At 48.9% G+C, this 26871-nt stretch overlaps 1 protein-coding gene across 4 annotated transcripts in view; it reads left to right on the top strand.

Moving 5' to 3' along the window:
• Positions 1 to 26871, top strand: part of ITGB3 (integrin subunit beta 3) — a 57212-nt gene that overhangs the window by 12167 nt on the left and 18174 nt on the right. For all 4 annotated transcript variants that reach the window (XR_009517126.1, XM_059998680.1, XM_059998679.1 and 1 more), the window contains exons 2-11: positions 3616 to 3701; positions 11319 to 11514; positions 13039 to 13291; positions 14484 to 14646; positions 15286 to 15447; positions 17278 to 17373; positions 18005 to 18094; positions 18812 to 18951; positions 20438 to 20862; positions 26222 to 26444. Coding sequence is in view for 3 of the 4 variants with exons in the window: in XM_059998680.1 (XP_059854663.1) it covers positions 3616 to 3701; positions 11319 to 11514; positions 13039 to 13291; positions 14484 to 14646; positions 15286 to 15447; positions 17278 to 17373; positions 18005 to 18094; positions 18812 to 18951; positions 20438 to 20862; positions 26222 to 26444 (1834 nt within the window). In the remaining variant the exon portion in view is untranslated. The remainder of the gene's footprint in view (positions 1 to 3615; positions 3702 to 11318; positions 11515 to 13038; positions 13292 to 14483; positions 14647 to 15285; positions 15448 to 17277; positions 17374 to 18004; positions 18095 to 18811; positions 18952 to 20437; positions 20863 to 26221; positions 26445 to 26871) is intronic.

Raw genomic sequence — 26871 nt, 5'->3', positions numbered from 1 at the left:
AAGGGGATGCCTAAAATAGTGCAGGCTGTGCTTCTCTCAGAACTCTTCCAATAAGGCAGTAAAAGGGGGATGAGTTCCCATCTGGCTGAGAAAAGAGCGGTTGTGAGCTAACAGCCGGCCAGGCAGCCCGTGAAGGGAGAGGCCCTCTGGATGCATTGCTGGTTCTGAACATTCAGGCATTCTGAATCTGGCAGCTCTGGGAAGATTGGCTACTTTTCTTCCATTAGAGACAGTACATGGCTGAGGGCCACCCCAGCTCAGAGGTGGCCTTGGTGCCGTAGGGCCAGGTCTGGAGCCACTGCCGTAATCTCCACCTCGCAGTCCTTGTATGGCATGCTTAGGTTGGAGTCCGTCAGAGGCTGGAGCCCCAGAGGTTACTCAGGGGCTCGCAGTAGCATATCACTTGAAGAATCTTAGGGTTGGGAAAGGCCTTTTTTAAACTAAATTTATTTATTTATTCTTGGCTGCATTGGGTCTTTGTTGCTGCACCCGGGCTTTCTCTAGTTGTGGCGAGCAGGGGCTACTCTTCGTTGCGGTGCGTGGGCTTCTCAATGCGGTGGATTCTCTTGTTGCAGAACACGGGCTCTAGGCACGCGGGCTTCAGTAGTTGTGGCACGTGGGCTTAGTTGCTCCACGGCATGTGGGATCTTCCCAGACCAGGAATCGAATCCATGTCCCCTGCATTGGCAGGTGGATTCTTTTTTTTTTTTTTTTTTTTTTTTTTTTGCGGTCCACGGGCTTCTCACTGTTGTGGCCTCTCCCATTGCGGAGCACAGGCTCCTGACACACAGGCTCAGAGGCCATGGCTCACGGGCCCAGCCGCTCCGCGGTATGTGGGATCTTCCCGGACCGGGGCACGAACCCGTGTCCCCTGCATTGGCAGGCGGACTCTCAACCACTGCGCCACCAGGGAAGCCCTGGCAGGTAGATTCTTAACCACTGTGCCACCAGGGAAGTCCTGGGAAAGGTCTTTGAAGTTAGACAGACTCAGGGCTCTGAGGAAATGTGGGGCTTCCAGAAGGCGCTTCAAGGATTCCACATATAATCTAGTGTTTTGTGGAGAACAATGAAAATTTAAATTGCCCAAGGAACAGTTTCAACCCATTTGCCTGTTTTATGTTGGAATTGTATGCATAATTTGGAGAAATGAGCTCAGTTGCTTAAAAAACAAAACAAAACTGATCTAGTCCAATACCTCTCAATTTGCTCTAATATATATTTATTTAGCATCTCCTTTGAGCAAGGGCTGAGGCTGGGCTGGGCAGGACAGGCCTCAAGAGGCTTAAAATCTATTGAGCGGCAGTGCTGTTAAGGCAGATGCATAAGTAATTATAAGTTGGGAATATTGGAGTGAAGAAACTAAGGCTGAGAGGAATTAAATGACTCATCCAAGACTATATTATTAGTGGGTGACTCAGTTAGGACCACAGTCTGCTGACTGCGTGTGTACCTTTTCTGTTAGGTCACTCTGCCCTGAGATGGATACTGTTAAAGTGCAATTTTCAAAGAGTTAAAAGTATGATTCTCATACAACTATAAAATGAACATGTGTCAAAGATTTCATCCAACTTAATGAGGGAACCAATAAGATGTTGACTAGTTCAAAAGAGAATTCAAGTAAGGGAGTTATAGTCAGTCAAAGGAATGCTGAAATCAGTTACCTAACAGATTCAAAATTGGTTAATGTTCTACAAGGCAATAAACCTTAACCTTTGGGGGTTACCTTTTCTACCGGACAGAAATCATTTACGTTGCTGTTGGATAAGAATCATATACGTTGCTCTCCATTGTTGTTGGTTTTCTACAGGTCAGCCTCTGTTCTTACAGAATCGTAAGATAGAAGTCAAACAAAGGTACACATCCCTGGAAAATCAGACAATCTCTAAGCATGGTGGGTCTACTGGTCAACCCTTTGCATTACCTTGAAAGGACACCCAGTACTCCCTTTGCCTATTTCCACATTTTGGATAATTTTTCTTAACAATATTTTGTGTATGTGTGTACACACGCATTTGCTGGGTGTGGTTTTTTTTATTTTTTATTTTCACCAGATGTTGAAAGGGAGTTCAGCCACGCTGTTATAAAAGGGACTGAGACAGCTCCGTAAGAAGTTTCAGGGACACTGGAAAAACATCCCAGTGATGAGGTTGATTTCCCCCAAATATATTTGCTGGTCTTACAAACTGGGGGCAAGGGACCACTTTGGAAAATTGGATAAAGTAATTGTCAAGATAATTGGGTCATAGTAGGAATGGGTCTCCCTCATTCTGCTCTTTGCACAGTCGTCCCTCGGGATCTGTGGGAGATTGATTCCAAGCTCCCCTGACGACCAAAATCCAAGGATGCTCAAGTCCCTTATAGAAATAGCTTAGTGTTTGCATATAACCTTTGCACATCCTCCTGTATTCTATACATCATCTCTAGATTACTTACAATACAATGTGAATGCTATGTAAATAGTTGTAAATGCTATGTAAATAGTTCCTGGCACGTGGCAAATTCAACTTTTGGTTTTTGGAACTTTCTGGAATTTTTTTCCTGAATATTTCCAACTCATGGGTGTTTGAATCTGTGGATGCAGAAGCCACGGATATGGAGGGCTGACTGTACTGCAGAAGGCCTTCCTGGGGCACTGGAGGTTTACCTGACTGAGGCCAGGAAGGCTAAGCTGGGGGAAGGAGGGAGGATGGGGGCTTCTGTCCAGGCAGATGTCTGGGGTTTGCTTCCTGGTTGGGCTTCTCAAGGCTCTTTTCATGCCTCTAGTTGTCTCTGCTCCTCCCTGCAGCTTTTTCTCTGTCCTTTGACAGTATGAAGACTGTTCACACTTGAGTGGCATTTTGTAGTGTACCCACTGCTTCTCCTTTACCTCACTGACTTCTTTGCCCACATCCTATGAAACAGATATCATCACTTCATGGAGGTTAACTAACTTGACCAAGGTCATGACACCTAGTAAGAAGAGCATTCAGAATTCAAATACAGGTCTTCCAACTCCAAAATTCCATGTTCTTCCAGCTTATATCAGTCAACTTTTTCTAATATTTCTGCGGTTTTCCCTAAAGCATTCTATATACTTGGATCCCAAGATATATGTATTGGGAAGCTTGAGAAGATTTGCTTTCCCCTGGCAGGCCAGTAGGACACTGCCATGGCGGTCACCCCCCACCCCCATATTTAGACCGTGTGTTAATGTTAGTGCATCCGGGCTCTGAATTCCCTGTGTAGCGGCTGTGACTAAGTCACTAGAATAATTGGAGAGAGGGTACGTTGCCATGGCTCTGGGCCTGAGATTTTCATTTGTACAATGTAGGTGTCAAATCAGTTGTTAATTAAAGCCTTTCCGTCATTTATGATCTGACACTTGCTCCATCACTTGCCATCACAGTGACCTCATCAATTGAGGGCTGTGATGAGTTTCTCCTGACCTTCCTCATTCTCCTTCTCCCTTACCAAACAGCCTGTGTTTGGTAAATGTCTATGGGATGGGTAAGGTGTATTTGTGTGCATCTGAGAGCTGTAAACCTGGGCATTTGGGAAAGCTGGGAAAGGATGGGGGCAGACCAGGTACTTTGTCATGTCAAATGAGATACTAATGCCTCTGTCTCCCTGTTACAGGGCCCAACATCTGTGCCACACGAGGCGTGAGCTCCTGCCAGCAATGTCTGGCTGTGAGTCCCATGTGTGCCTGGTGCTCTGATGAGGTAAGGAGCAGATATCCGACTTCATTTCTTCCCCAGACTTAGCTGCTTTTGTGTAGAGACAGACCCATGGGGATATCTCCTTCCTCCTAAGTATACAAGCCCCTTGTCCCTTCTGAGCAAAACTAGGGAGAAGCCTTCCCATTGATGGCCGTCGAAGGGAGCTGTCATGGGCTGTTGCTGGGAATGCCATCCAGAGTGTATTGTGTGGCCCCGGCCTTAGGCAGAGTGGTTAGGCCTGCTGGCCTCTCTGTAGCCATTGCCATCCTTTACCACACTTTGCTTGATTTTTGTTGGGGTGCAACACCCCCGAGAAGCAGGGCCTCGGGTCTCAAAAAGGGAGGCATGAGAGGGTTATAGGTACAAAGGGGATGCTGGCTTATGAACATTCCAGGATTTTTAAAAGGCAAGCAAGAGAGGGATCTTGCGCTTGTGTGGGGGCTGTTTAGACAGAGTATCTCTTCTCTTCCCTTTTCCTGTCTGATGACTGGACCCCCATGGCTTTACATTTTCCCCTTTCTTTCTCCTCTTCCTCTCCTTCCTTCCTTCTCTTGGGAAGGTGTCAATGAAAGAAAGAGCTGGGTCAATTTGGTGAGGCTGGGAGGGTGACAGGAAAGGGTTAGCTGTGTCTAGGCAGAGGATTTGTTGTGTCTGGGGCCCTAGGGAATGAGTGTGTCTGAGGGAATGGCTGTGTTTGTGGCTGGGATGGGAATTTGGAGCTGGCAAGAGCTGGGGGGTGAGTGTGGCTGGAGAAGGTCCAGTGATCACAGAGTCTGGGGCTGAGTCATGGGCCTGGTCCCCGGCAGGTGGTTACCTGAGCTCCTGACCTGGCTGCGTGTCAGCCACCTGAGGTGCCCTCTCCGTCCCTGCCCTCTGCAGCTCCGTGACTGCTCTAACTCAGGCCCTCATTCTCTCTGCTTCTTTTCCCAATCTGCTGAGTTTCCTAAAAAGGCAACCTCCCTGGAAGGCTTGTGGGGGCTGGGAGCCGAGAGGCTGTGTTTATCCCTCAACGAGAGGACAGCCAGAACGACAGAGGCCAGCCCAGCACACTGCTTTGGCCTCTGAGCAGTTCAGCACGAGAACTGCTTCCAGAGGCAGCTGCCCAACATCTGGGCCACATTGACTTCATTTAGCAAATGAGATATTCCCTGGGGCTGGGAGTTGGGGGTGGGGCTGGGTTGAGTGAGCCCTTCCCCTCCACCCCCGCAGGTTCTCCACCCCTCTGGGCTGAACTGGCTGCTCAAGTGTGATGTGGCCTCCTCCCTTCTCATTTGCCGTATGCTCCTTCCCTTGGTCACCATCGTGATATTATTAAGCTTCTTTTATGAGGAAGTTGGAATTCTGCAGCTGAATCCTCGAAGAAGGGAGAGCTGGATGGGGAGGGCGCCTCATTGGATTGGATGGCCTGTAGCTGGCTGGAGCAGAGGGGTAGCCAGGGCAGAAGCCCTAGTATCACTCAAAAGATGCTCCCCTCTCTTCAACCCAAAGCAAGACAAAATGGAGAAACTGTGGTTCAGAGGAGTCTGGGATTCTTGGAATGTCTGTCACCTGTCTTGATCTGCATAGGAACAAGCCAGGTAACTGGCCTGCTGAGGCCATGCTGAGGCCTGACCAGACAAAGCCCTTAGGTCATGTGACCAGAATTTGGAGATATATGTAGAATATTTATTGATGGCCGTGGTGAATTTTTTCCCATGGGGCATACCAAGGTGGGAGGAAGGAAGAAGGAGGGTGGGAAAGGTACCAGGTAGGATCAAAATATAATGTAGGACTAGCCTAGGGATGGGGGATGGAGTCAGAGAGAAGACGGGTGTATCCAGGACCAAAGAAAACTAATGAGAGGAGATAGATGGTCCAATAAGATATTTTCTAGGAGGATGGAATTTAAAAAGGAAAGTGATTTTTTTGTTTTTGGTTTTTTTGAGTGATAAAGTCAGATTTATTGCTCTGGATTGAATCAGTGGACAGGACCTAGGGAGGGGGAGGGGGACACAGGAAGTTAGTCAAGCATCCTCCTGGCCTTTGGTGAGTTCTCAGCACCCTGGGGAAGCGGGAGGGCCAAGGGCTTGGTGAATGACTACAGTTATCTAAGAGGGGAGGAAGGGTAGCAGAGGAGACCAGTGTGGGTTAACATTTGTCAACCAGGGAGAAATGGGAGGTGGGAATCCCGACTGTAACTTGAACAGGACTGCTGTTTTTTTCCTGAGGGCTTCCCCTGCACTGACCAAGTTTAACTGCTGAAAGTGTCTTGGCTGTTGATTTTAGAAACCAAAAGTGAACCATCTGGGCCACTTTGCATGTGATTTGTTGAATAATCAATCCTGGAGAGCCCTCTGCTCCTGCCTCTCTTACCTTGGCTGTTACAGGCAGAGTTGGCAGTGCCTGGAAAAACAACTGGTTGGGCTCAGCTTTCCCTGGTCCTGGAGGACAGCAGCTCTGGGTGTGGATAGCAAGCCCTTGGCTGGGTAATAGGAAAACATAGCCAATGTGGATGAGTGCAGAGTTTTGGGCTCATCTGCATAGGGTGTGTTTTTGGGGGACTGGATACTGATACGGGTTGGGGTGGTGTGCTGTCTCTGGACTGTGAATCTAGCAGAGAGGCTGGCTTCACAGAGAGGTTCAGCTTGTGGTCTTGGCCTTGGTGGCATCATGTTGGAATCTAGAACCTTCCAAATTTGCCTGCTGGTAAGAATCACCTAGGGTGCTTGTTAAAGATAAGGGTTTCCAGGATGGACCCTGAACCTGTTGCATCAGAATGGGTTGTTACAATAGCAAGTTTGGCAAATATTGCTAATTGAAGGGGCTGATCATTGGGGTCATGATGGGTGGAGCTGGAGTTAAGGTTGCCAGATAAAATACAGGACACCCCAGTTAAATTTGAATCAAACAACAAATACTTTTAGTATAAGTATGTCCCAAATACTTTTAGTATAAGTGTATCCCAAATATTTACCAAATTTGGCAACCCTAATGTGGAGAGAAATACTAGGAATTCTTCTGTAGTCGTGAGTGCACGTCAGAAGGTAGACCTGCTCACACTCAGCCTGACATCCATGGATAAAACAAGAAGAAAGGGTTTGGATCCCACAAAGAAGAAGACTAATAGAACTTACTTCTCATTTTTCTTCTCTGCCTTTTCGGTGGGGGGAGGTTTAGGCCACTGTTTAATTCCTTTTTAGTCACTAATATACTTTCATTCTCACTTCTCTGCTGCTTTTTCTTTCTTCCTATTTTTTTTCTTAATCTGGAGGGCAAACTCTCATCTTGAGTGTTTTGCCCCCATTTGTTATCATAAAAAAAGGCATAATATTAAAAGTGCTCCTCCCTCTGTAAACAGTGGGGTGTGAGTATCAATAACCATAAACTAAAATGCTTTCCTTTTCCTCTCCTTTCTGTCCCCTCCACACCTCTCTCTCTCTATGTTCAAGTGATTTCTTGTCCTTACCAGATGCCAAGAGAACAATGTTCATTTTTTTGGATTGGAGGCATTTGTTAGCACTCTGGGGAAATAAAATGTACCGCGACCTATTGTTCCTTGTCCTCCAAGAAAGAGTATGCAATAATAGCAGTAGTTAGAATGGTAATAGTAGAAAAGAGTCGCCTATTTGAATGTTTGTTTATAGCAGATCAAAAGGATTGGAGTATATTTGACTTCCGCTGAGATTTTTATATTTTGAAAGCATTTTCCATTCACAGTTTTATCCCCTGTCCAACCCTGTGAAATAAGTAGAATAATGACAGTTATTCATGCTGTCCTCTCCCAGTTTCTAAAATGGGATTAATGGAGAATGGGACTAGGAGCTGAATTCCCGCCAGGAGAGGGCGGGAGTTCAGCTCACACTGCATGTGGGTTGGGACCTCCCACTACTGTGCTCTGGCTCTTCCCCTGGGTCTTGGTTATCTTTGCCCTTTTTGTGTAACATCTGGTTTCACTGGGAACTGGAACTTGAACACTCCTCCCCCCCTCCTTCCAGCTTTCTCTCCGAGTAACCTGGACACGTTCCTTTTACCTTCTCAGCCTGGGTGATTAAGAAAGGAATGTGGCCCAGATGTGTCGAGGTCAGTGCCTTGGTGTCCTTTCGGGACAGCAGGCTCTCAGGGCGACCGTGGCTGAGGAGCAGGCCTGACCCCTGATGTCGGCGACCACAGAGGGAGGGTAGGAGACAGTTTTTGTTTCTTAGTGTTTAGATTTCTTCGGAAATTCATAACAAACCATAAGCACTGTCAGCAAGTCTTGGCACTTCAGACTTTCTTCTAATAAACACTGCCACGTTAGGAAGTGGGGGTCAGGAAACCCCCGCCAAGATATTCTCTCCCTTCACCGATGCAGCCTGAAGATACATGATGGCCTTGCTGTTCTCATTGTTTCCTGGTCTCCCCCTTCCCTCTCTCTCCTTCAGCATCTGTCTTAGTCCTGGAAAGGATCAGCAACTCAGGGCATCTCGGTCCATCCAATCATTGCCTTTTTTGGAAGGTTTTCTCTCTGGGGTTTTGTGGGACCCTGGAATCAGAGATACAGTAGGGAGTTTTTTGAGCAAGAAAGAGACTGCTTCCTGAGAGAGAAGGGTTGGGAGAGATGGACAGAAGCAGCAAGAATTGGGGCACAAAAACGTTCAGTGTTCGTGAGTTCTCCCTTCTGCCATTCTGTCCCTGGCAGAGGGACCTGGCTGGGTGAGGGGAGGGCATCTTCATCTCTCTGAGGAGCTCTGATGTCCTGTTGGGATCTTCTGAACCAGGAAGATTAAGTCTCATGTACCATTTCCCATTGCTGATGCCGTTTCTCTACCTCAGACCCGTGAAGAGGAAGAAGGAAGCTGCCGGCTTCCGGAAGCTCTTTCCACATTTTGCCCGGGCTAGGGCAGTCCTCATGCCATTTGTGTCCGTTCAGGCTGCTGTAGCAAAAATACCACAGGCAGGCTGGCTAAACAACAAACATTTATTTCTTACAGTTCTGGAGGCTAGAAAGTTCAAGATCAAAGTAGCAGCAAATTCAGTGTCATCGATGGCCGTCTCCTCACCGTGTCCTCCCATGGTGGAAAGGGCCAGGGAGATGTCTGGGGCCTTCTTTTAAAATAAGGGCACAATCCCATTCGTGAGGACTCCACCTCATGACCTGTCACCTCCCAAGACCCCACCTCCTAATACCACCACCTTGGAGATTAGGGTTTAATATATGAATTCTGGGGGGACACACATTCAGTCTGTAGTACTGTTGGTGTTGTTCATGGTCCCATCCACGTGGGGAAGCCTTTCCGCCTATCAGAGGAGGGCTGGGCAGGAGTGGGAGAGGGGCGTCGAGCATCAGGAGGGGTTTAAGCTACAGAGTCCTGAGTTTCTGAGTATGGATGTCTCCTTGTGGCCCAGTCCCTCTCCTGGAAACATGGCTGCCAGTCACCTGAGGGGCTGAGGAGGCAGAATGTTATCTATCCTTCCCACACCTCCCGTATCCCCATCTTGCATCCTGTTCCCTACCTGGTGCATTCTCAGGTGTGGCTCTTCCCGGGACTGTTTCTTCTACATTCCTGCTTCTCTGCCTTGATTCCCGCTCTACACAGAATGCAATACAACGTACCGTTTTATGAGGATAATTACAGTCAGACAATCCAGTCAGCATCTCACTTCTGCCACTTCTTAGCTCTGTAGCTTTGGGCAAAATACTTAATTTCTCCAAACCTTCGATTTCTTACTTGTAAGATTGGGTTCCTCATTTGTGAAACCTCCAAGCCTCAGGTTTGTAATTTGTAAAATAATAATAATTCCAGCATTCCAGAACCGTGATCAGGAGGATTGCAATAATCCATGTAAAGTGCTTCTTCTGGTACCTGACATGCAGTGAGTACTCCATAAATGTTAACACTAGCTGTTCTGGGATGTTGGTGTGGCTTATTCAGCTGACTTCTGGAAGTGGTTGTGAGAGGGGGTGGGTAGGGATGTGTGGGATTGTGGGGTTGAAGGCCTGGATATTTCGAAATAGGTCCAAGGAGGGGTTTTCTAGCTTTGCAGGCAGTTCCCCCAGCCTGGCAAGCAGCCCTTATGGGCTTGCGCCCACACGGTGCTGGCTAAGTTTGCTGAATGTCAGAGCAGGAAGGGACTGAGAACACCATGTCATCTAACCCCTTTAACAGGGGTGAACAGGCGAGGGAACTGAGGCTCAGTGGAGTGAAATGACTTATCTGAGGTCACAGGCTGGTTAGTGGCAGACCTAGGATTGAACCCATTTCCTGATTTCTAGCGTTCATTCCAATGCAGCATGTCCCCCGTTCAATACTCAGGTGGAAACACACACCGAGCCCCAGAGGGCTGTGGGATACACACCGGGGTGTTTGGAAGGGCACTCAGTCTGCCATTTGGCCAGGGTGAGGGAGGAAGCTGAAAGTGATAGGACAGGCTCTGATCAGTGGCTTGACATCATGGGATTTGCCTAAGCTTGTGAAGTTTATTCAAAATTAATTTATCCAGGAACTATTTATAGAACATCTTACAATAATAGCTAAGATTTATTGAGCATTTACACTATCGCAGGCACCGTGCTATGTGTTTTACGCACACTGTCTTTTATGGTCTTGCAGAACATCCCTGTGAAGCTGGGGCTATTATTATTTTCATGTTATAGGTGAGGAAACGAAGCCTGGAGAGTTTAGGTGACTCGCCCTAGTAACCAGCTAGTAAGAGGCAATGCTGAGATATAGTCTCAGCCAATCTGTGCTCTTAGCGCCTACTCTCTGCTGCTTCCCCATATCCTCCCCCCCTCACTTAGTTGTCAGTCTCGTGTTGTGTGCTGGGAATAGAGGGGAAATGAGACACACATAGTCCCTGCCCTCGTGGATCTCACACCCCAGCCAGTGTTTTAACACAGTGCCTTCCAAACTGTTTTGACCCTCACCTACAGAAAGACATACATTGTTATCATTATTTATTATACATATTATACCCTACTCCCCAACATATAAACCTTTCCCGGGACTTCCCTGGTGGTCCAGTGGGTAAGACTCCACGCTCCCAACGCAGGGGGCCCAGGGTTTGATCCATGGTGGGGGAACTAGATCCCGCATGTTGCAACTAAGAAGCCCGCCTGCCACAATGAAGATCCCTTGTGCCGCAACTAAGACCTGGCACAGCCAAAATAAATGAATAAAATAAAAACTAAATATTAAAAAAAAGAAGCTTAAAAAAGATTTAAACTTAAAAACTTAAAAAATAAATAAACCTTTCCCAAAACAATATTTACTTTTACCACTTACACACTTTGATACTTTCTATTCTATTATGTTGCATTTTAATAAATTGGTGGTTGAGACCTACTACATTGATTTTTGAGACCCACAGGTGGGCTGCATTTTACAGTTTGAAAAACACTGGTCCAACAGGCCTCTCATTGTACTGTTCCTCTTCCTACCTACCCATCCATGAGCAGGCACTCACCCAACCTTTCTGATGCCTCAGTCTCCCCCTTCTGTACAACAGGCCTAGGGGCTATCTTAGGAAGGACCACACGAGTTCATTTATGTTGGTTTAGCTCCAAAGTGCTGGGTAAGCTCTAGGCTGCTGGGATGTGGCAGAGCCTGCAGGAAGCAGAGAACCGCCGTAGCTCTGATCACAGGGCTTCCTCTCGTCTTACAGGCTCTGCCTCCGGGCTCGCCCCGCTGTAACCTGAAGGAGAATCTGCTGAAGGATGACTGCGCCCTGGAGTCCATCGAGTTCCCCATCAGCGAGGCCAGAATCCTGGAGGCCAGGCCCCTCAGTGACAAGGGCTCTGGAGACAGCTCCCAGATCACTCAAGTCAGTCCCCAGAGGATTGCACTCCGGCTACGGCCAGGTGGGGATCCTGCAGAAGTAGCTCACGGTGGAATTGGGGTGGGAAGAGAAGGATGTGGAGGGAAGTGTGGGCAGGAGAATGGAAGAAAGTGGAAGGTTTGGGGACTTGAAGTCAGAAGATCTGAGTTTGAATCTTGACTCTTCCATATATTAGCTATTTGACTTTGGGCAAGTTACTTAACCCTTCTAACTTAGTAGGTACACAAAAAATGTTTGTTTCTTCTTTCCCCCAATGCCTGTTTTACCCAGCATATAGCTTTCTATTGAGGCTCAAGTGAGTCTAAGATGAGAAAGCAAATTGTAAGCTCGTTTTCCATGTAAGATTGGGGCAGGGCATGCATGGGGGCACAGAAAATAGGGCCGGAGACCTTCAGAGGGGGGACGGATTAGGCTAAGAGACAGGCTTTTTTAAAAAAAATTATTTTTGGCTCCGTTGGGTCTTTGTGCTGCATGCGGGCTTTCTCTAGTTGCAGCGAGTGGGGGCTACTCTTTGTTGCAGTGCGCGGGCTTCTCATTGCGGTGGCTTTTCTTGTTGCAGAGCATGGGCTCTCAGCATGCGGGCTTCAGTAGTTGTGGCACGTGGACTCAGTAGTTGTGGCTTGCCAGTTCTAGAGCGCAGGCTCAGTAGTTGTGGCTCACGGGCTTAGTTGCTCCGTGGCATGTGGGATCTGCCCGGACCAGGTATTGAATCCGTGTCCCCTGCGTTGACAGGTGGACTTTTAACCTCTGCGCCACCAGGGAAGTCCAGAGACAGGCTTTTCTGAAGCACTCATTTTGACTTTTCAATTAAGTCAAGAATTTAAGAAAGTACCTTCTACGTGCAAGGTGTATATTGGTTACTATGGGATTCAGAGAAGGGTGGGACATAGTTCCTACCTTTTACAGAGTCTGAAGTGTAATAACTGCCAACACTTCTGTGACTCAGGGTGGTAGACCCTTGGGACCCAGAGGACGAGACAGATGAGGATTTAGAGAGGGTGGAGACTTTTAGAATGGAAAAGAAGAGGTTAAGGGCTTCCCTGGTGGTGCAGTGGTTGAGAGCCCGCCTGCCGATGCAGGGGACATGGGTTCGTGCCCTGGTCCAGGAAGATCCCACATGCTGCGGAGCGGCTGGGCCCGTGAGCCATGGCCGCTGAGCCTGCGCGTCCGGAGCCTGTGCTCCACAACGGGAGAGGCCACAGCAGTGAGAGGCCCGCGTACAGCAAAAAAAAAGAGGTTAAAAGTAGGAGGGTCAAGAGATTGGAAGAGGAATAGAATTGCAAGGGGAGAGGAAAAGGGACCAGGGCTTTCAAGTTTGGTTTGATTAAAAAGTTACTTCAGGGAATTCCCTGGAGGTCCAGTGGTTAAGACTTGGCGCTTTCACTGCCAGGTCCGGGGTTCAATCCCTGGTCGAGGAACTAAGATCCCACAAGACGAGTGGTGCGGGGAAAAAAAAAACAAAAGTTACTTCATCCCAGCTGTGTCCAACTCTACTTAAGTCTTAGAGGGAGAAGAGGAGAAGAATTAACGTCCTTCTGCCTTGCAGATGATTCGAAGAATTTCTCCGTCCAAGTTCGGCAGGTAGAGGATTACCCTGTGGACATCTACTACTTAATGGACCTGTCTTATTCCATGAAGGATGATCTGTGGAGCATCCAGAACCTGGGCACCAAGCTGGCCTCCCAGATGCGTAAGCTCACCAGTAACCTGCGGATTGGCTTCGGGGCCTTTGTGGACAAGCCTGTTTCACCATACATGTACATCTCCCCACCAGAGGCCCTCAGAAACCCCTGCTATGAGTAAGTCTCTCTTCTAGAAGCCAGGGCAGCATCTCTCCCCGTTGCCCCAGACAAATCCAAGTCCTGCTTCCTCTTTCTAGTCTAGGGTAGCTTTGTTGGCTGCCTTCTGGCCAAATCATATCTCCTCTCTACCATGGTCTCCCTGTCCGGCAAGTGGGCCAACCCATTGATCTGGAGTGTTGTATTAATAGAGTCCAAGACTGGAGACCTAGAAAGGAAATCCATCAGCTTCTTGGTCTAGGCCACGAATAAATAGTATAAGTGGATAGAGGAGTTATGATTTCAGAATGATTGATTCCATTGCTATTGTCCTCGTTATCCAGGATATGAGTCCTGCAGGGTTAAAATGCAAGATATTAAGTCCTAGAGGCATAGGAAAGAGTGGAAATGATATTTGTTGAACCCTCTAAGAGCATAAGTTGATGTGTCCCTCTGTTGAGAGTTGGACTTACAACTGAATGGCTTATTTATTTGTTGGAGACTATGCAAATCCATGGATTATAATTTAAAGTGATGGTTACCGAGCCTGACGAGGTATGAATTTACTTTTTAGACTCGAGAGTTATATGATGTGCCTTCTTAACCTTCTGTCTGGATTGTAAGGTTCCCCAGAAATTGTGTCAGCCATCAGTTAAACAAACCATTGGACTGGGGACAGAAATGCTCCTGTTCGGCACAGATCTATCAATCTATTGATAGTTCAGGGACATTAAGTTATTGATGAACTTTTGCTTTGTTGTTGTGTTAATGTTACTTTAGAGAAGTGTTAAATATAAAGTGATAGCAACCACAACTAGAGCCTCACTCTGATCTAAAAGCTTTACATCTATTAACTCATTTAAGCCTCACAACTCTTATGAGATATGTGTTATCATGTCCCCATTTCTTTATAGGTTAGGTATAGAGAAGCTTGCCTAGGGTTCCATGACTAGTAAGTCAGGGAGCTGGGATTTGAACCCAGGTAGTCTGGTTCCACAGTTCACTCCCTTATCCTCTGATCTAGCTGGAGATTAGGTCAATGTGATGCCTAGGTAATTTGAAGGGTTTGGAGTCTAACCTGTCTGGGTAATGGTAGTTGTATAGAACTCGCCTGGGCATTCCACTGTCTATATCTGTCCCCCTCTTTTCCCTCCCACTCCCCATGCAGCCTTTTCCATCAGATGTCTGCTTAAATCATTCCTTCCCTCCCCAGTATGAAGACCACCTGTTTGCCCATGTTTGGCTACAAACACGTGCTGACGCTAACTGACCAGGTGACCCGTTTCAATGAGGAGGTGAAGAAGCAGAGTGTGTCACGAAACCGAGATGCCCCAGAGGGTGGCTTTGACGCCATCATGCAGGCTACCGTCTGTGATGTAGGTTTGGAGGGCATGGAGTGCCAGGTGTGGGTGGTGCAGATCAAAACGGGGAGGGAAGTGGCTCAACTGTGGGGATTTCTATGTGAACTACGAGATAGGAACTAGGCAGAGCTTTGTACCATTTGTACAATTTGAGCAACAGGTTGCTCCCGATCAGCAGCCTCTGCTTGTATCCGCTCCCTGGCCAGAGCTGATACTTTTGGGAACCTCAGTGGTCCCAGATGTTTTCTGGGGAGAGGATCTTCTCTGGAAGTGTATCAGAGTCAAGGCTGGGTTCACCTAACCTCAGCAAAGTGGGCAGATGTCCAGATGGGATTTCTTCTAGCCCAACCCAGCTCTGCAGATGCAGATGGGTTTCTAGATGGGCCATGTGATTATCATTGAAGAAGTTCTCTTTGGAGTTGAAGTAGGTGTCTTTCAGCTGCTTGAAGGAATGAGCCCTGAGACTGTTTTCTTAAGAGAACAGAAACCCCTGAGTTGGAAAACCCCAGCTTATGTTCCAAGGACTAGGACTGAGGCCCTTCTCCAAGACAACTTGTCTAGCCCTTCAGATGGGGAGCTCCTTGGGTCTTTGTTTTGTACCAGTGACATGGCTAAAGTCGCTGTCTCTCTTTTGCCTTTTTTTTTTTTTAACAGGAGAAGATTGGCTGGAGGAATGATGCCTCCCACTTGCTGGTGTTTACCACTGATGCCAAGACCCATATAGCGCTGGATGGAAGGCTGGCAGGCATCGTCCAGCCCAACGATGGGCAGTGTCATGTGGGCAGTGACAACCATTATGCTGCCTCCACTACCATGGTGAGATTCTCGGTACCACCTATGGTTCCTATTCACTATGGCCAGGACTGCCCTAACCCAGGCAGTCTTTGTGTGAATATGAAAATGGCAGCCCTTCCTCTGGGCAAGGCGCAGGGCTCTTTTCAGCCCACCCTCACCTCTCCCACCTACTGGACACCCTCATCCAGGGTACCACCTGTACAGCCACTAGAGATGGTCCTGACTGTGGTCGGTGTTACCACTGCCTCCAGCACCAGCAGCATCATCATGGCATCCAGAGTGGACCCAGAGGACTTCTGCAGGTCCAGCTGGAAAGCAGGCCATCCTGTCGACTGTGCATGGATTAGCCCCTCTTGGAATATCATGCTCACTTGTGGTTATTGGAAGAAGACAGAGGAAAAAGAGACAAAGATCCTCAAAAGCATAGAAAGCCAGTCCTGTGAGGAAACGTTAAAGGGCTCAGAGTCCTTTAGCTGGAATAAAAGAAGGCTAAAGGATGCTTTAGCTGATCCATGAGAAGACTTTTTTTTTAATTTATTTTTTATTGAGGTAACATTGGTGTATAACATTATATAAGTCTCATGGGTACAACATTATATTTCTACTTTGGTGTACGCTACAGCGTGCTCACCACCAAAAATTTAGTTTCCATCTGTCACCATACAGTTGATCCCCTTTACCTATTTCTCCCTCCCCACAGCCCCTTCCCCTCTGGTAATCACTGCTCTGTATGAGAAGACTTCTTATAAGTTGTTTTCTGTATAAGTTGTTTTCATCTAACCGTGGAAGGTTAAATAAGAGGAGAGGAGTTTACATTGAAACAGGAGGAATTGCAGTAAGCCATAAAGAGAACGTAGAGCCCTGCAGAATGCTGCCACCCTGAGTATCTAGAGGTGTGAACTCTTCATTTCTTAAAGACAGTGTAGCAACTACCTCATCTAGGTGGCTTAAAGGTACAGCTGTGAAAAGGAACCTGAGTTGCATGATCTCATGAGCTCCCTGAAAGGTCTAGGATTCCAGGGACATGTTCATAATTTACCAGCACCCTCATTTTGGCTTGAATTCTTTGGTGTCAGCCATATACAGGTTGAGCACTACCAGGCAATGGGTGAGTCTGTAATGATTGACACCTAGTCTATGCAGGGCCTTACCAGGGGCCAAGATAATAAGACTATATAAGGTCTCACCCTTAGGGAGATTTTGGTTTAGTTGAGGAGATGTGGTACCAATAAGAGAAGATGCATGATTACAGCTAACTGGATAGAATAGTTGATGAGCATTTTAGGTGTTCAAAAGAGGAAAGCTCGTCATGAACTGGGATGATCAGGGAAGGCCTCCTGGAGAAGGTGGGACCTGAGCTGGGTCCTAAGGAAGGAGGAGCATTACCAAAAAGAAGGCCACTCGAGGTGGGAGAAAGACAGTGGACCAGCTCGGTGGTAAGTAGAAGGGGGAGAGAGGTGAATGATTGGAAAGGAAGGTTGAGACCACATGGTGAAGGATTGCAAGCAACAACCCAAGGCATTTGTCAGTAGCTGCAAAATGGGAGGAAGCTTGAAAACAACGAGGTCTGGCAGTACCTGACCCGTGGAAGCTGCTCCTTGGTACGAATGCATTGAATTTGAGTAGGAAGACAGAGGTGCTTAGTTTTGGCACTACCAGCCTGTACCTCTTTATCTATCCTTAGAGTTCACAACTGGGTTTGTGTTTGCCTCACATTGTCATGGGGTGAAAAGGTTTAAATCCCACCACTGTCAGGGCCATGGCCCAAACCACCCAAGTCCTAAGGCTTAGAATTCATGGATGTATGTGAATAGACTTCTTAACTAACCATCACATCCTCTCTTTTCATAGGATTATCCCTCCCTGGGGCTGATGACCGAGAAGCTGTCCCAGAAAAACATCAATTTGATCTTTGCAGTGACTGAAAATGTAGTCAATCTCTACCAGGTGACTATGCCTTTGGGGCTTCCTGGAGTGGGAGTGGGGCCTGTGATGGGTGGACTTGTCTCAGGGAACCAGCCCACACCAGCTTTGGCCATGGTCCCTAACTGGGAAAGACCCAGGAGCTAATGATTCCTCTCGACGGTCTCTCTCCTCCAACTTTGAACCTAGCAGGATAGGTGTGTTGATGTTTGCAGTGGTGGAGGGGAGTAATTCAGTGGGGAGAGGGGTGTGAGAGGTTCTCTATAATTTTGCTCAGTGCTGAAAAACTGCTAGATATATTCCTGGCAGTGACAAGTAAAATATCCCATCCTGGGCTTCCCTGGTGGTGCAGTGGTTGAGAGTCCGCCTGCCGATGCAGGGGACGCGGGTTCATGGCCCGGTCCGGGAGGATCCCACATGCCGCGGAGCGGCTGGGCCCGTGAGCCATGGCCGCTGGGCCTGCGCATCCGGGGCCTGTGCTCCGCAGCGGGAGAGGCCGCAGCAGTGAGAGGCCCGCGTACCGCAAAAAAAAAAAAAAAAAAATCCCATCCTTCCCTCAAGTTTCATTTCAAGACCCTCAGTCTGATTTGGGGAGGGCTTTTGGAGACCACCAGCTTCATCAGTCATGCCCGGACATCTCTGTCTTCCTTTCTAGAACTATAGTGAGCTCATCCCAGGGACCACAGTGGGGGTCCTGTCTACTGATTCCAGCAATGTCCTCCAGCTCATTGTTGATGCTTACGGGGTAAGTGTCTTACACTGGGAATGGGCCTGCTAAGAGTCCACTTCACTTGGCATTACCCAGGAGGGCTCAGATTTGGAAGTCCTGGCTGCAAGTCCACCATGCAGCTTTCACCGCCTTCCTCTTCTTCTTCCAGAGGCCAGGAAGTGATAGCCAGCACTGGGAGGACTGCAGCCTTCTGAGATAGAAACGGCTCAGAAAGGAACGCCCAGGAGGCTTAGGAACAATGGGGGAAGAGCTTAGAGAAGGTGGAAGAGAGAGGATGGGGATGGTGATGAGGACGAGCAGGGCCCTGAAATTGAGGGGGGTGGGTGCAGAGTGATGGAGATCTGGGCTCCAACAATAGAGCAGAGAGGGAGCTGAACCATGGGGAATGTGAGGTTGATGAAAGATCAGGTAGAAAGTGCTACTAGCCAAGGTGACCAGTATTAGCACTCCCTTCTCACACGTCCGTGAGTCCTGCAGGAGGGCGTAGCTAGTTTAGATTTTACCCAGACTCACCTAGAAGCAAGTGGAGAAAGAGAGAGAGCAGGTCTTGGGCTGGAAATATAGCAGGAAACAGGCTCCTAGGGATGCTCTGGCAGCTTGCAGGTGGACCTCAGCATCTGGCACTGCAGGTGAGTCCAGGACCATCTGGGAGGTTTTGCTTGGGATGTAATTGGCTCCTACTCATTTCCTCTCAGCCCATTTCCTTATCTTCTCTTGCCCTTTTCTGCTCAGAAAATCCGCTCTAAAGTAGAGCTGGAAGTGCGTGACCTCCCTGAGGAGTTGTCCTTATCCTTCAACGCCACCTGTCTCAACAACGAGGTCATCCCAGGCCTTAAGTCTTGTGTCGGACTCAAGATTGGAGACACGGTGAGGTGGGCTGGGCAGGGGCTGAGGCTGCAGCTCTGACTTTAGCCTGTGCCCCAGAGCGTCTGTGGGCACCCACCCCTTCCTTCCCTGTACCTTCTTTCTGAACGTCCTTACAAGATAGATGTAATGGAGCTGCCAGCCTTTTCCTCTGAGGCTTCTGTTGCCTAAACCTTCTCTATCCGTTAAGTAACTTCACCATCAGGATTTTTAAAAACTTGCATTTAGGTTACCTCTGTTTATGCACAATTGATTGCAAATGAAAATATTTCTACCTTCAGCCCCTAACTGGTCTCCAGCCTCCCCTAAGGTATGCCTTTCTTTGCTTCACAAGGTAAAACAGCAGTGTCATCTATAAATATTTATTGACCACCGACTTTGTGCCAGGCATTGTTCCAGCTGCTGAAGATTTGGCAGCAAACAGAATAGGCAAAAATAACCACCCTTGGGCTTCCCTGGTGGCGCAGTGGTTGAGAGTCCGCCTGCCGATGCAGGGGACATGGGTTCGTGCCCTGGTCCGGGAAGATCCCACATGCCGCAGAGCGGCTAGGCACGTGAGCCATGGCCGCTGAGCCTGAGCGTCCGGAGCCTGTGCTCCGCAACGAGAGAGGCCACAACAGTCAGAGGCCCGCGTACCACAAAAAAAAAAAAAAAAAAAAAATAGCCACCCTCGAAATTAACACAACATTTTAAATCAATTATACCCCAATAAAAATTAAAAGGAAAAAAAAATAAACACATACACACACAAAATACCCACCCTCCTGGAACGTCAGAATGCAAATGTTCATTTTGCCTCTCCAGTCCGTCTATAGTTTTCCCTCCTTAGTGGCTGGTTCTTCTCTGCTTCTGCCTTAGGGGAGAGGGGTTGGTGAAAGGGGTGGAAAAAAAGAGGGGATATCTATAGCTATATCATCTATATCTACATCATCTCTGTCTATATATCTGTTTCCATCCATCCATCTCTCTATCTTCTAGGCACATGTGCACACACCCTATGTAAAAAATATTGGCCTGAAACATGTTTGATTGCATAAGTGATGAAATGTTTTGTGGAAATTGCACAGTAGACTCTGAGCCTGTGGTTGGCCACTGTGTGGTGTGAAATAGTGCTTTGTATATCCTGATGATATTACGTAATCAGTCCCGCTAGCTTATTTGGCCACGGCAGAGCGTTTGTAAGATCAAAGGTTCTTTTCTGCTTGAGCTGGTTTATTTTCACGTATGGAATTTTAGAAAAAAGCTATCTGTGATTGTAAACCATGTCTACACCCAGCCAGATATGTCCCAACTGCACAACTATCCCCAGGCTCTTGCTTTGGCTTTGCAGACCGTGGTGGTGGGAAGGCTGAGGAACTCCAGCTTGCTGGGGGACAGGACGCCCAGTTTGGGTATTCCCGGGCAGGGCAGGGAACAGCTTCTTTCCCTCCAGGGCTGGAGTGTCAACAGGGTCCACCTGTGTCTGAATGCGATCTTACTTTCCATCCAGGTGAGCTTCAGCATTGAGGCCAAGGTGCGTGGCTGCCCCCAGGAGAAGGAGAAGTCCTTCACCATCAAGCCTGTGGGCTTCAAAGACAGCCTCACCGTCCAGGTCACCTTCGACTGTGACTGTGCCTGCCAGGCCCAGGCTGAGCCTCAGAGCCACCACTGCAACAACGGCAACGGGACCTTTGAGTGTGGGGTGTGCCGCTGCGGGCCTGGCTGGCTGGGGTCCCAGTGTGAGTGCTCAGAAGAGGACTACCGTCCCTCCCAGCAGGACGAGTGTAGCCCCCGGGAGGGCCAGCCCATCTGCAGCCAGCGGGGCGAGTGTCTCTGTGGCCAGTGCGTCTGCCATAGCAGTGACTTTGGCAAGATCACGGGCAAGTACTGCGAGTGTGATGACTTCTCCTGTGTCCGCTACAAGGGGGAGATGTGCTCAGGTGAGTAGAACTGCACACCCCTCCCGTCCTGGTACCCCCACACACTCACACGTCTGCAGCCTCTGGAAATGGATGCAGGCCAGGGCTTGAGGTGGGCACAGGAAGGCCCGGGGGCAGAGCGAGTAGATGGTGTGCCACTCCAATGGCAGGAAACAGAAATGAGTTTCTCGTTAATCCTCTCAGCTCCCTCTGCCCTTGCTCGAGGGGCACAAGGAAGAGAAATGAGCATCTGCTTCCTGGGGCTCCTCTCCTAGAAGAGGGTGGGAAGACGTGGGGAAACTTGAAAGTGAAGATAGTTTTTTTTCTTTTCCTTCATCTGCCCTTCTGCTAGTACTTTGTCACTGGTTCCTAATCTTTTCGAGGATATGGACCAACCCCTTTTTAAGTTTAAAAAAAATCACTGACTGATGGTAATTAAATTTTTAGTATATCTAGGTTTGGAAACTACATGATGTCAGAATAGGTAATGAAGTTAGTAACATTTATTTATTTTCAAACAATTATTTTACATGAATTTATTTTTTCATCGCAAAAGACGTGGAAAATGGTAGTGTATATGCAAGATATTGGAGTGCATTTAATGTGCCAGTATCCTTAGACAATGACTGGAAAATAGTGAGCTCTTATTAAATGTTGGTACTATTTTGTTATCACTATTGATATACTATTACTTTTTGTACTCTAGATCGCTGTTGTCCAATATGGTGGTTATTTAAATTTAAATTAATCAAGAGTAAAGTTTAAGTACATTTAAATCTAACTCAAATTCAATAAAAAAGAAAAAGTTTCATTTCTCTGTCACTCAGGAGCCACCTGTGGCTAGCGGCTGCCCTTTTGAACAGCACAGATGTTTATTGGATAGCACTGCCGTAGAGAGTCCCAGCCTGCAGATTGGGGGTTATGACTTTGAGTCCTTCTACCTGCAGGGTACTGCGTTTTGTCCTTCTCATTACAAAATTCAGTAAAATCTTGAGGCCCACTGGTAATCTGAAGCTGGTTTCACCTTGCCCCAAAGCCCACTCCTGGGGTACTTCGCCAGCTAGAAGAAGTCCAGCCAACGTTAATGTAGTCTTTATCTGCAGACACACTGACAACACTCCCAGAGGCAGTTGGGCAGTCTGAGTTGTTCCTGGGCACTGGGGATACATTTCTGCTGGGGTGTAGTGGACTGTGGCTTAATCCCTCTTGTGAGAGATAGATTGGAGATATGTGCAAATTGGTTGGGACTGCTTTGTGGGTGTCTTGTGTGGCCAATCAAAGAGAGATTATCATCGGCTTCTGGGGTGATCAAATCCATGACCCAGATTGGCTTCACTTGCATGGGGGTTCTAACCGGCTGAGCTAATTTACCCAGATGTTCACTTTAACGTCAGCCTTTCAGAAAGCCTGATGAGGAATGGAAATGTGTGTCGTGCTAAAGCCCAAGTAATACAAAAGCGGCTCCTATGTGTTATCTGCAACATTGTTTCCTTTACTCATTTTTTTAAATTAATTTGTATTGGAGTGTGGTTGCTTTACAGTGTAGTGTTAGCCTCCACTGCACAACAGAATGAATCAGCCGTACACATACAGAGATCCCCTCCCTTTCGGACTCCCTCCCACTTAGGTTACCACAGTGCATTAGGTAGAGCTCCCTGTGCTATACAGTTGTTTCCTTTACTCATGCCAGCAAAATTCGAGAGAGAGATTGGAGAAAAACGGTATCAGAGAGATTATGGGAAAGAGAGATCAGATACGCACAGACACACAGACACACACACACATACACACGGATCAATCTGAATTAGGGTGTGAGGCAGAAATTTCAGTTCCTTCTAATATTTAATAGTATTTACATCATATTCTAGTTTCCAAAGGGAATGGTTAAGTTTGACATGGGAGACCCATGAGGAGAAGTTTGGGGTTGAGGGGAAGAGCGTTACCCTAGGAGAGGCCTACGCATAGCCTACGGGGGCACCAGGGATGGAGGGAGGTCCTCTGCTCCTCTGTGGCCTGATTGTTCCTGGTCTGATTGAGGCATGTGGGAGGGACCCCGGCCAGAGTGTGTTTCCTTTGGCTGCCGGCCACACTGAAGCCACAAAACAAAGCTGCCGGGGTCAGCAGCGCTGGTTCCTGCCTCCCAGCAGTGCAAGAACAGCCCGTCCTCAGTGTGCTCCTGCCAATTACACGAGGGAACCCCGGACAGCCGCTGCAGCTTCTCAGAGGCCTCCCTCTCCCTTCCTGCCAGGGTGTTGGGTGCCCGCTGGCCTCAGATCTGGACCCTGTGGTGCCATGATCATGTTCTCCGTTGACAAACAGTCAGGAACACATGCTCCCTGAGCACCTGCTCTGTGCCAGGCCCTCGGTCCATATGGGTGAACGGGGCTCATGCATGATTCCTGACCTGGCCAGGCTTATAGCCCAGCTCACCATTGTCCCTGCCCAGAGCTGCTGGCCTGGTCTGTTTTTTTTTTCTTTTTTTCTTTTTTTTTTGCGGTACGCGGGCCTCTCACTGTTGTGGCTTCTCCCGTTGCGGAGCACAGGCTCTGGATGCGCAGGCCCAGCGGCCATGGCTCACGGGCCCAGCCGCTCCACGGCATGTGGGATCCTCCCGGACCGGGGCACGAACCCGTGTCCCCTGCATCGGCAGGCGGACTCTCAACCACTGCGCCACCAGGGAAGCCCTGGTCTGTTCTTTGCTCAAGCAGGGGCTCATGAGGCAGGAGCACTATGCCTTGGCCATTGTTTCAACCCCTGGACGTCCCTGTCCCCTCCTCCCCACCGGAGGCATGGTCTTCGTGCTCGCACAGTTTCAGCACCCCTCAAACGTCAGGGCGTGCGTCCTTGTCGTCAAGGGACTCTTCCACCTGCCACATCCATGAACATAGATTGATCAGGCACCCACGTGAGCCAGGTTCTGTGCTGTGTGCCGTAGTGTTGTGGGATAAAGAGGCATGAAAAAGACAGTTTTGCTCTCCATTAACTTACCTAAGGAGAATTCACAGCAAGAGGCAGAACCTCCCTGATCCTGGAAGTGGGTGTTATAGGAGTCCTCCGGAGAGAGACTCACTGTGGACAGGGGAGGCCTGGGTGGCTTCATGGAGGAGGTGGGAAGTCAGAGGAAGGGCTGGCTCATAAAGGAGGGCAGTGGAGTGAGGCATCAGCCCAGAAGGTCAAGCTATATAGAGAGAGTGACTTCATTCCTTCTGACCTGGAACACCGGCCCCTCCCTTTCCTCCTCCCTCCCCCCCACCCCACCCCACCCACCCACCCCAACACCCCCCCCCCGCCCCCCGCTCCCCGCTCCCTTCTTCCCTACCTCCCTCTTCTTTCTTACACTTTCTCTTCATTTCCCACCCTCCTCCCCGGACTTTCCTGTGAACCCGTTTTGCTGGAGGGGTGCCAGTCCTGTGACATTACCACACTGTGGCTTCCTTTTAAGGGTTGACCCTGCCGGGGCCTTGGAGTCAGCCTAGTGGCACTGGCCTGCCACTTCCACTCCCAACCTCACTCCCTGGCTGGCCTGCACAAGTCTTCTCAAAGATCGCTTTGTTTAGCCTCACAAAGGAAACACTATGGGACAAGCGTTTCAGAGGAGACGGAGGCCTCTGAGTGCTGCCAGGCCTCTGTGATGTCTTTTCTGGGAGGTGTGGCCAGAAGCTGGGTGTAGTGGACACTGTGGGGTCCCTCTCTGCTGGCTGGCCCACCCATCCCCCAGCTGCTGGTAGGGCTACTGATAGTACCTCACAGCTGCCCCTCCTCTGGAGAATTGTATTCAGCTGACAGGGCCTGGATTGCTCTCAGAGCTTGGCTGATGACTGATGGACAGTGGGGTTACACAAAGCCAATCCCTTTGCCTCAAGGTTATCGTGGTACCGTTCACGTTCCTGAGCCCACCGTGGGATCAGGCTGCAGGGAGTCTCCGGATGAGACCGCATTCCTGCCGGCCTTTGCCTCCTGCCCTGTCCTGCGTCCCTCCTTCCCTTCTGCTTCCCCAGTAAGTCACTGGAACAAGAATCCTCACCACAAGCTATACTGCCAGGGAACCCAACCTCACAATGCAGTCTTCTTCTTTCTCCACCCTTCCGCCAGCCCGGTAGCTCTACTCTCTAGATGTCCCTGGCAGCTGGGGCAGGTGAGGTTGTATTTCCCTTCCTTCTTGGGAAGCAGACACACACACAGTGAAGGTGTGTCTGAGTCTTGAATGCCGGTGTGGTTCCTAGAGGATTATGCTGGTATCACTCATCCTGTAGTGGGTGATACCCATCCAGGGGGACCCATAGTGGCCAATGGACATTTATCAGACCCACCGGGGTCACCGGGGACAGGGCTGCCAGCTAGTTGCTATCTGAGCTTGGCTGTGTACCACCCTCTCCTCCACCATCTTGGGGCCCATCTGCTCACACAGTGGCATGGTTTTCAGACCAATTCAGGTGACTTCCCCCTTGCTCCCTGCCTTTCCTCTGATTAACAATCAGATTTCTATTGTTCACCCACTTCTTCCTGATTCAGAATCCTGCAGAATGAGTCACCTTTCTGTAGGGTTTAGGAGCCAAGTTTACCAATATTCATTGGTAGATGAATATTAGGGGAATACAGTGTTGAGAGTTAATGCCTACATTTAAGCCATCCAACCCCCCACCCTAGTCTCTCTGTCCCGTTCCTATACTCATGTAGGAAAGTGAATAGGTCTTTCCTACTAGGGCTGACGGCTCTTTGCAATACTATGATAATACAACGCAGGGCACATGTTGGTGGAGGTTTGTGTGAATTTCCAGGAATTTAACTAGGATGTAAGCTCCATGATAGTAGGGACCTTTCCTGTCTTGTTCACTGCTGAGTCTCCAGTGCGCAGGTTGTGGTATGAGCTCAGTAAATATTTGTTGAATGGATGGATAAATAAACATTAATGGCATGCCTACTCTGTACCAGATGTTATGCTAATCACTATTGTTGGAAAAATGAATATGATATGTGCTCCCCCATCAGGGAGCTCACAATCCAGAAAGAGAAACAGATAAGCAAGCAAATGGGTTGAACATCAGGGTTGAAATAGAGGTCTTTATAAGTGCTGGGAGAGCACATGGGCAGACAGTTGCTTTGGCCTGGGGAGGTCAGGAAAAGTTACAGAGGGAAAGGAACATTTGGGTTGGGCTTTAAAGGGTGAGTAGGAGTTTGGTAGTGGTCACAGGATGAAAGGGCATCTAGGCAGAGGGAACAGCATGCAGAGAAGCATGAGGCTATGAGGACAGTGTAGAAGATGATTAACGGCTCAGTGTGGGGGTGAAAGTGTGGCAGTGTGAGGAGGGGTAAAGCCAGGATGCTGTCCTGGGGTGGGGCCTCACTGGCTGGTCTGCCTCTTTGGGCTGTGTGTTTTCAGGCCATGGCCAGTGCAGCTGTGGGGACTGCCTGTGTGACTCCGACTGGACCGGCTACTACTGCAACTGTACGACACGCACGGACACCTGCATGTCCAGCAATGGGCTGCTGTGCAGCGGGCGGGGCAAGTGTGAATGCGGCAGCTGCGTCTGCATCCAGCCGGGCTCCTACGGGGACACCTGTGAGAAGTGTCCCACCTGCCCTGATGCCTGCACCTTTAAGAAGTGAGTGAGTTGGAGAGAGTTGAGTGCCTGGGGGTCCCCCAGACTGTGCAGGTTCTCTCTTACTCACCAAAGCTTTAGGGAGAGGAGTCTGTTACAGCAAATGACTAGCATTCCTCTTTCCATTGAAAACTTGGGGAAAAACTGGAGGTAGAGCCAAGCGTGAAGGGGACAGAGTAGGACCAGCTGGACTGCTGTTGGAGAAGCCTCTCTTTTAGGCTGGATCCTGAATCCCTGAGTTGGGAGGAAGGCTAAACCAGGTGACTCCTGGGGAGTGTTCCAGTGCTCGTGTTCTGATTCTGTGCGGGATGTGGGGCTGGGGTTACGGAGGACACTATGTGAAACAGGAGAAGTTCACCGCTGCAAATGTCCCTCATCTGGGCATCAGAGGAAGTCCCTGCTGGCCCACGCCTGTGGCGCTGCTGTTTCT

This window comes from Delphinus delphis, chromosome 19 (genome assembly GCF_949987515.2).
Source record: "Delphinus delphis chromosome 19, mDelDel1.2, whole genome shotgun sequence".
Lineage (NCBI taxonomy): Eukaryota > Metazoa > Chordata > Mammalia > Artiodactyla > Delphinidae > Delphinus > Delphinus delphis.
Note: the sequence above shows the minus strand (reverse complement) of the source record. Positions and strands in the feature narration are given on the sequence as shown.